Source organism: Sphaeramia orbicularis, chromosome 6 (assembly GCF_902148855.1).
Source record: "Sphaeramia orbicularis chromosome 6, fSphaOr1.1, whole genome shotgun sequence".
In the NCBI taxonomy this organism is placed as follows: domain Eukaryota; kingdom Metazoa; phylum Chordata; class Actinopteri; order Kurtiformes; family Apogonidae; genus Sphaeramia; species Sphaeramia orbicularis.
The window spans coordinates 26,396,503-26,406,826 of NC_043962.1; the positions used below are offsets into that span (position 1 = coordinate 26,396,503).

The 10,324-nt window shown below is 37.9% G+C and overlaps 1 protein-coding gene across 2 annotated transcripts; it reads left to right on the plus strand.

Moving 5' to 3' along the window:
* Positions 1 to 1,949: 1,949 nt before the first annotated feature.
* Positions 1,950 to 7,557, plus strand: LOC115421020 (uncharacterized). Of its 2 annotated transcripts, none has more exons than XM_030136669.1 (4): positions 1,950 to 2,200; positions 4,047 to 4,346; positions 5,627 to 5,873; positions 6,030 to 7,557. In XM_030136669.1, the coding sequence occupies exons 1-4, from the start codon at positions 2,171 to 2,173 to the stop codon at positions 6,389 to 6,391; spliced, it is 939 nt and encodes a 312-aa protein (XP_029992529.1). In that variant the 5' UTR covers positions 1,950 to 2,170; the 3' UTR covers positions 6,392 to 7,557. The 2 variants fall into 2 exon arrangements, with proteins under 2 accessions (XP_029992529.1, XP_029992530.1); XM_030136670.1 differs by having other exon boundaries at positions 1,950 to 2,140; positions 6,030 to 6,391.
* Positions 7,558 to 10,324: the final 2,767 nt, after the last annotated feature.

Sequence of the window (10,324 nt, forward strand, 5' to 3'; positions counted from 1 at the left end):
AAATTGGGCTAAATATGGCCCCTGAACCAAAATGAGTTGGACACCCCTGTTCTGGAATAATTGTACATGTAGACAGGGGCGTCAAACTCATTTTAGTTCATGGGCCAGATTCAGACAAATGTGATCTGCAGTGGGCCGAACCAATAAAATAATACCATAATAATAAATAAATAATGTCAACTCCAAATTTTTTTCTTTGTTTTAGAGTGACAAAAGTTAATTTACATTATGAAAAGGTTTACATCTACAAACTATCCTTTCAAAAGATATGAATAACATGAACAAACTGAAAAAATAAGTATAATTTTGACAATATTATGCCTCATTTACACATGTTCATTATAACTTACAGATCACAGTGGATCTACAAACACACAAAACATTTAATAACATGTAGAATATTGTTAAAATTGTACTTACTTCTCTTAAGACATTTCAGATTATTCCCATTTTTTTTTGCAAAATTATACTTTGTTTTAGTGTAAATTACAATTACAAAGAGAAAAATTTGGAGTTGTCATTATTTATATGTTATTATAATAGTATTTGACTGGTCTGACCCATTTGAGATTGAATTGGTCTGAATGTGGAACCTGAACTAAAAGGATTGTTAATATCTTTAGTGTAATTTTTGCATTTCACAAATTCATCCCCAGGGCTGGATTGGACCCTTTGGCGGGCCACATGTTTGACACCTGTGTTCTAGAATAATTGTACATGTAGACCAGGGGTCGGCAACCTTTAACACTCAAAGAGCCATTTCGACCCGGTTTCCACGGAAAAGACAACACTGGGAGCCGCAAACACTTTTTGACATCTGAAATGAAGATGTTAGCCTATATATACTGTAAATTCCAGACTATAAGCCGCTACTTTTTTCCCACACTTTAAACACTGCGGTTTATACTCCGACGCAGCTTATACAACGATTTTACCGGTACCACGGCTTGGTGCCGCGGCGCACCTCGGGGCCAACGCTAGGTGCCGTTGCACCGCCGTACCATGGCTCGGTGCCAGGTGTCGTGGCACCGCAGTGGTGCCTCGGCTCGATGTGCCGGTGGTGCCGCGGCACCGGTGGCACCCAGTTGTGGCACCGCGGTGCCATGGCACCTGACACCGAGCAGTGGCACTGTGGTGCAACAGCACCCGGCACCGAGCCCTGGTACCGCGGTGCCACGGCACCTGGCACTGAGCCGTAGTACTGCAGTGCCACGGCACCTAGCATTGGCCCCGAGGTGCCGCGGCACCTTGGTCGTGCCATGGCACCTGGCATCATTAAATGTTCTATTTTCTTCAGATATTTTTCTTTTCTTAGATTTCTCCATACTTGGCCTACCTGGGGTTGAAAGTCTCGATAAATGTACGGCGTTTTGGCGGGCTGTCGGAGAGTGTGACGCATATTTTGAGCGACGAAAAATAATACTATATATATATATATATATATATATATAATTTTATTTTAATATTTCGAGATCACAATAATCTTACAATTTACAATTACAATTAAACAAACGAACAAACATAAATAAAATACTTTGTTCAGATATTGTGCAGTTTTGGGGTCGCAGGGCATTCCACGCATGCCGGCTGACACGTCAAGTGCTGTCAAACGTCTCTGAAGAAGGCGAATGCTGATCACCGAAATTGCACAAGATCTGAAGAAAGAAGTTTAAAACTTTGACTTAATAAGAAGACATGATACACGTTTTTGAGACAAATAACATACACTTCAATCAGACACTTATAATTTATTTTCCCAAGCCACGCAGAGCCGCAACATAAGGATGAAAGAGCCGCGGGTTGCCGACCCCTGATGTAGACATTTGGAGGTGAAATGACAGCCCCACCTCCTGCAGGTTGGTGTGCAGTGCAGTACCAGTGGACTTCCGCCAGGGGGCAGCAGCTCCCATAAGGTGTGGCTAATTTGTGAGTAAAAACATTCAAGTCAGATGAAGAAGGGGAGGAGGAAGCATGTGGGAGTAAGAAGGATAAATAAGGACAACTGGACAAGACCTTAAACAACAACACATATCAAGCGGAAATGTATTAAAGAGAACCTTGTCCTCGGTTCCCCTCCGGTTGTACCATGTGATGAACCTTCTGTGAAAAGTCAACTCTGGAGCAGCACGAAACTGAAGAGGCAAGTCACTGGGGAAGTTAGTCAGCTTTAATGCTAACAAACCATACGACGATGTCTAAGGTAACACTAACCATCTGGCTACGGAGAGGTCATTGTCTTTGTGCTATTGTAGTGTGAGCCTTTTGGTATTATTTTAAAGGTTTAGATAGAAGTATGTAAACAAGATGCGTCGTTTGCGTCACGCTTTAAATTGAATGTTTATGTTATATTTTGTTGTTAAATGAATTAGAGCCAGAGCTTGGGTTCGCTAGCTAAGTTTTCCTTTGTTTTCATAGAGCTTTGGTGCTTTTTGCGTCTTCACTGAAAAAATTCTGTAGCTGTATGGATGTATTTTAGCCCTTTTATGCATACTGGTGACTCCAGTGGACAGTTATTCTGCAGCTGTTTTCTTGTACAGGGTGTCCCGTAAGTCTCCATACATAGGAGACATAATACCTTCCATACATATATGGTTCTAACATGTATTTCTTTATATTTCTTCTTTATAGTTCTTCAGCAGTGGAGGACACGCATTGAAATGTGTTCCCGACAAAATGGCAGTCATATAGAGCATATTATACAAATAAAAATGGTTTATGTCAAGAAACGTTTTTTTTTCCCTATGTATGGAGATTTATGGGACACCCTGTATATTCATGGGTTTTGTTGTTTTAGTTCCATATCAGTTAACACAGTGGGCACTTATGCACCATCCCATACACTGACATTCAGACCATTACTGTAACTTTGCTGGTTTTGATAAACCTCATCTGCAGTAATATGTTTTAGTGTAAATCAATTGCCATTTGTTAGACAAAACAGTTTTGTTTTTTTTTGTTTTTCTTTGCATATAATCTCCATGAAGTGAGTAATAACTAGCATTAGAATATGTTAAAATGTGACCAAAAAAAAAAAAAAAAAATCAGATTAGCAGCATTAAAAATATTTTTATTTCATTGTTTTCAAATCACTTTCCGATATTGGGATTTAAACACGTTTCTTTACTTCAAAAATTTAATGCATGGACATTTTTGTAACTCCGTGACAAAAAAAACAAACAAACCCTCTATCGTATTGTTTTTTTCATGCCTAAGGAGGAATAAAAACACTTAAGAAAAAAAATCTTGACTAAGGTTCTCATAATTCATGCATGAAAGGGTTAGGGTCTGACAGCAACAAAATGTAAACAACATTGTATGTTTGTGCCGTTTTAGGACAAAAACTGAGAGGCTGAGGAGGGGGATTTATCCCCAACTATCTCCATGTGCTCAGCTCTGAGCCTTAACCAAAGAGTGATGTGTTAATGTTGGTTGTTTATGTTTTGTTTTTGTCACCTGCCAAGGGACTGCAGATGAAAAGTAGTTATTTTTACTAATTCTGGCATATTTACATGGGTGTATTTTTTAATCAGCAATATTCATAAATGTGCATGGTCCGTATTAAATATACCAATAAAAAAAAAAAAAAAAAAAAAAAAAAAAAAAAAAACTGGACTATTGAGACAAAAACACTGGATCATGCCCCTTATTGACACAGCTGTAATATGTAATACAAGATGCAAAATGCAATTGTATCTTGTATACAATGTCTGAAATTACAATTTACTGCAGGTACAAAAATACTTTTTTACTATGCAGTGTATTATTTATAACTGTGCATGTGAAAAACTAAACCTTATCTTATGTGGACGAACATTTGAAAAAGTGGGAGTGGATGATAACAGCATCCAAACAGCTTAAACCAAAACTTGTAGAAAATCTGTAATGATTGACCAGACCCCCTTCCCACCACCACCAGTGGTTTGGGTTCAGCCTCATAATGATGACCCTGCAAAGTTTTAAGTAAGAACTCTCAAAACTTAGAATTGCTGTGTATTTTAGATCGGTGATTCACTATTAACCTTTGACTGTTTGCTCTCTTGGTACAGAACCTACAGTTGAAGGACGCACTTGCCAGAACGCCAGAGGAAGAAAGCCAGACTGCATTCAGTATGTTGGCCAGGACAGTGCTGAGTAGAGGCATCACTGCCCATCGCCTGAATAAAAATATGACTTTCTATGTGAATGACTTGGTACATAAAACCTCAGGAGGTCACACCCAAGCCCATGAGGAAAATAAACCTCTTATGCTGATACTTCCTTGGTTGGGTTCCCGTCCTCAAGGTATTGCAAAGTACTGCGACATCTACTTTCGTACTGGCATGGACGTACTTGTTGTGGAGAGTGAGGTACGAACATGTAATAAACAAAATTGTATGCTGAATAGTTCAGTTATATGAAATGTAAATGTATTTTTATTTAGATACTGCCCAAGTGTGAATGTTTTTGTTCACACATCTTCTATCGGTGGTGCAAAGGTTAATTTTAATGATTGCTGTGGAATGTGACAAAGTTGACTTGGCAGATTTAGATGCAGTTATTGTTAAAGCCAGTATTTCTTTAATTGTATCAGTATCGTGGACTGATATGTTTCTAGGATTACATGCGATTACACTTCAGTTTTACTTCAGATTTGTGTGTTATAGAAGCTGAGCATAATTACCCCGCCCCTCGATGGGGAGGCAAGGGGTATTGTTTTTGGTTCAGTTTGTTTGTTTGCTAACACTCTAGCAGCAAAACTGCTGGTTGAATTCATACCAAATTGGGTTTATAGATTGCCAGTGATGCAGAATAGATCTCGTTACATTTTGGAAAACATAGGTCAAAGTTTAAATTTTTTATGAATTAAAAAAAAAAAAAAAATTCCCATTTACTTATAATGGGTAGAATTTCACATGTCTGTAGCAGCAAAACTATTTGTTGAATTCACACCAAATTGAGTTTATAGATTGCCAGTGACCCAGAATAGATTTGGTTACATTTTGGGAAAAGTAGGTCAAAATTCAAATTTCTTATAAATTTTTTTACAGCTTTTTTCGTCTCCCATTTACTTATAATTGGCGAAATTTCCAATCTCTATAAAAACATCAATTTTGTTTCAATTTACTTCAAACTTGCCACATATAGAGAGGCAATTGATATGCCGACATCACCACACGCATCAGCTGGATCGATGCCAAAATAAGCTACAATACGTGCGAAGGGCAGGATTTATTGTGCCTGGCACCACTTGTTCATGTTTTTATAGTATTAGTGATTTATTTGGCATGTTTCTATCTCAAAGTGACATCTTTGTAGAGCCCTTTTAATTAAATTTGTAGTTTAAATGAAGTACAGATGCTTCATTGACTCTCCTCTAACACGCAAGACTCATCACCTTTAAGAAACAAACTTCAAAAATCATTGAAATGATAATCAGAAGTTACAGATTTCTAAACTCTTTTGATTAGTCACTGCTTAGTGTGAGTAAGAGTTTGCATAGCTGAGTTTGCATACCATAGCTGAGGTCAAGGGATCATTCTGTTCTAAACATTGCTGAAAAACATGTTGCAATACACACACACACACAAATGTCAGATCAATGACCAGTGATAGTGACCTTGCTGTCTTGTTCTCTGTTTTACTTAAGGTGACTGAGTTCCTGTGGCCTCGCTGGGGTTTGGATCGTGGGAAGATGCTGCTGGAGGTGCTACAGAGTGAACGCTTTGTATCCCGTCCCCTACTTGTCCACGCCTTCTCCATCGGTGGCTACACATTTGCCCAATTATTGGTGCATGTGTCCAAGGACTCCCAGAAATATGAGAACCTCACAAAGAGAATCAAAGGCCAAGTCTATGACAGTGTGGTAGCAGGCACAGTGGAAACGATGGCTGTAGGTCAGTTCAGTGTTGTTTCTTTTATTCATTCAATTAATCTGCAATCTTAATGTCAACTTTTATTTCGAGGGAGTTTGTACTTTATACATAAAAGATGACAAACAGGTTTTTCCTCCCTGTTGAAAATTAATAAATGTTGTTTCCTCCTCTGCCCAGGTGTAGGTAAGACTGTGTTTCCACAATGGAGCTCGCTAGTTACACGTTTATGTGTGGCATACTTTGGGTTGTTCAAGCGACAGACGGTGGACTATTTCAACGCAGGCATCGATGCGATTTGGAACAGTCCCGTCACCTCTCCTGCCCTGTTCTTCTATTGTGAAAATGATCCACTGAGTGAAGCGCGAGCTGTGGAAAACTTGATCGACTATTGGCGGAAGCGTGGAGTCAATGTTACTGCAAAAAAGTGGGTAGATTCAACACATGCAGGTCACCTCAAAAGGCACCCAGAGGAGTATCTTACTACCATTAACACATTCCTCCAGTCAGTGGAAATTATTCCGCTAAAGTCCAAAATGTAAGGTGGGATTACTGATGTCCAGTACGATAGTTGGTCTTTTGTGCTCATCTGAAAGTGGGTGGTAGTCAGTTGTGATAAAGGAGGAATGGTACATTCAAAGAAGGACTTATACAGTCATACTCTTTTTAACTCAGAAAACAGGGCTCATTTTATTGGAGAAAAGTATAAATATAACATTGTGTTATAATATTTAAAACACATATTCTTGAAACTGTAAACAACACACCGCATTTGCACTACCATTTTGCCAAGACTTTAGTTGGCAACAAATGTAGATATGTTCCTAATGTGTACACTGAGTTTTGTTTTCATTTGCATTTTCTGGTGGAAAAACTTTATACAAATAAATTCAAATAAAGTCGGTCGAACTGAATGAATAGGGACAGTGAGAAGCAGATAGCTACAGGCGCATTTAACTAACTAAAAAGAACATGTATCTGACAATATTATCCAAGTCCCTTCATGATGTGAGTATTGTATTTGTAGATTTATAGAACATTGGGCCAGACTGTAATGGGGTGTTCATTTTTAAATGTAAATGTCAGACTTGATTGTGTCTTGTTTTTAATGCAGTTAAAGTGGTCCAAGTTAATGAGGGACATTCGTCCTTGAAGGTATGATTATTCAAGCCATGTATTTCAATTGTCAAGTTCCTTAGTCCTCTAATACTTACAGAGTGGTGCATTTATATAAGTTTACAACTGCAAACATTTGCAGAAAAATGTTAATCAAAATTCATGTACAGCTCATCCGTCTGTGCAGGAATTCTCCATTTTGACAATATATTGTGTAAACCACATCTAACTCTACAGCTTTTACTCCTATTGCTTTTGTACACCTAATGCCTTAAGAAACTGGATGATTCTGCTGTAAAATATAGAACATACCTAAGTTGTACTGTTTACTCACTATGTTGTTTTTAAAGTGGGGCTTATCAGAAACATGGGTGTTTGCCAAATACTTTTGCACAACAGAGGCATCTGTTTTTATTGTTTTTGGTTGTTACAAAAGCTGCTGCACTTTACAACCTCAAATTTAATCAGTTCTTTGTTTGGAAATGGAACAAAAATGTGAGTGGTTCCTCCTTTGTTATAAAGTTGTCTTTTAACTTGAACATTTAATACTCACATTTTGTTCTTTGTGTTAATAAATTATGTTTGGTTGCAATATTACTGTCTTTAGACTCATCTATTAAACATTTCCTCCTGAGTTTGAAACCATTTGCAGGTACAGACACACAAGCTGACGGCCTAAACTCATACCTTAATAAAAAAAAAAGGGTGTGTAAATCAGAAAAACTATGCCCAAGTCCTGATGTAGCGTGGTCACTACACTGGGGAGAGTTCACCACATACAGGGTAGGATACATTTAATAAACGATATCTACAGCAAACTAATGGTGATGAAAATTTTCCTCAGTGCCAAAAGCAGTTGATAGTACAGCATGTGCACTGTACTGTCATAAAAATGTTGCAATTCAGCACATGCTAATAATCAATGTAAGATCGTTAATATTTCCCCCATTCATTCACCAGCTTGAATAGCAGATACTACAATACAACTCAATTTGCAGATACAAATTAACGTTATCCCAAGGGTAATGATATTCTGTGATACCAAGGCACACTTGAAACTTGACAGGGTAGTTTTGAGAGAAGAGCAAAAAGTATCAGACATAAAAATAATTCTACTGATTTGTATGTGGGAGGGAGGGAAAACAGAATAAACCAAGAACATTACAACTCAGGCCTGTTCTCTAAAGAGAATACAGCGAGACTGAACAGCGATGTTTACTCTGTGGTGGAAACCCCTGTGAAATAGGAGTTGCCAACCTCTACATACCCACCCTGGCAGTTCAGTTGTCTTCAACTGTGGTAGAGAATTATAGGTGCATCTAAAAGCTCCCAGTCAGCAGAGACCCTGGAGTACCTGTTATTCCCCACTTAAAAGAACAAACCTAAAATGTTTGTTGACTGCGCATGACATAAACTCACACTTTTGCCACCATTTCGGATAGATAGATAGATAGATAGATAGATAGATAGATAGATAGATAGATAGATAGATAGATAGATAGATAGATAGATAGATAGATAGATAGATAGATAGATAGATAGATAGATAGAGTGTCCCCCAAAAAAAATTACATCATTTGAGATGTCCATATCGGAGTGACTAGATGGTAAGGAGAAATAATACTTAAAAGGATTTGTTTTGGACATAAAATGTTTTATTCTACACATTTCAAATGAAAAATTCTGGGGATAGTAATTTTGTAATGTTCCAAAGTTATTACAAATGTTCAATGTGTGCGTCGCTTGTGACCCTAATGCTAACCCAGATCCTTTTTTCCGACTTCCTCTTGAAACTTCTTATGCCACGTCCAAATATGCTTTCCTGTTGGTGCTTGTTTATGAAATTTTCTAAGAAATTCACGTTGCGCATTGACATTTGACTGAGTTTGGGTGTACTTCAATACACAGAAAGCCTTTTCTGTTACAGTAAACAGCATGTCTGTTCCCAAAAACAGAACAATAAAAATGATAACACTTTTTTGAGCAAAAAGGGCAAACAAATTTTAAACAAATTATTAGGTGATGAAATGATGTCAAATTTTTTGGCACACCCTGTACTTTATTGATCCCAAAACTTGGAAATTTGAAGTAAGTTATGCATTTAAATGATTCAAAGACTACAATCAAAAACCACTAGGTCCATAACATCAATTTAAATAGCCACCATACACTGCTGAATAGGAACCAAAGGACAAAAGTTTCCATCATTTCCTAAAGTGTGATCTGTGACATCTCCAGTATGAGTACGATCAACATTATTTGCTATTGTGTAAATACACATGACACAAACACACTTGGTAACCTGCCACCATCCTGAATGCCAGGCACTTCCTGACTGGGTTTGGTGCACGATAAACCAAGTTAATCTGTAGGAGTAATTTGGCACTACCACAGGACCAGTGACTCTGCTGGATTCTGAAATTATGTCAAACAATGGTTCTTTAAAACGATTAATTTCCAAACTTCAGCCTGTTCTACTGCATCTTTTCTGCTTAATGTTGTCACAGTAATGCCAAATTGTCAAGAAATGGGCTCTGTGCACAGCCCCACTACTTCCTGAACTTATCTGGATTAATCAGTGTGTCCAATAATGAAAGACAGGAAATAAAGGAGCTGCCTTAAGTTCAGGAAGTAGTGGGGCTGTGCATTGAACCCATTTGCATAAGCTCATCCTTCTTGCAGGACTTGAGTGCCTCCCATGTGGGTTCATCAATGAATCCAAATTAAACTCCATATTTTGTATAGTAAAGAATGGTTGCTGAAATGCCACAGGCAGTACTGACAAACCAGTTGTATTTCAATCCCAGATGAGCCCCCAGTTTGTCACATTTATCAGTGATCATTTGGAAAGTTGAGCAGAAGAAGAGAAGCTATGACAAGCGGATGGAGGATGAGGTCCAGGATCTTGTGAGCATATTTGCAGAGATGGAAATTCAGTGGAACTTTGAATCAGTAACTTGAAATGACTAAGTAGGATTTTAATAAATCTTCCAGAACTTTGAGGTGTGGTCGAAAAACACAAAACCCACAGATCACCAGGAATTATTTTACCCAGCTAAATAAATTCCTGGAAGTAGAAGTTCCTGGTAATGGTGGTGGAAAAAGAATGAAGGATGGGGGACTCAGGGGTTGGAAAAAAATCACCACCCATAAATTAGAAACAAAGAAGGGGTCAACTAAATATACAAAAAACACACAAACTCAGATATTCAATCAATCAATCTAGAGCTGCAACTGATTAATCGACTCAAAGTGATCAAAAAAAAATAATTCAACCACAATTCTCCTGAATCAAAGCTTTGTTTCCTTCATTTCTCTGCTGTTAAACATTGGTTCCACTGTTGTGTTTCACACGGACA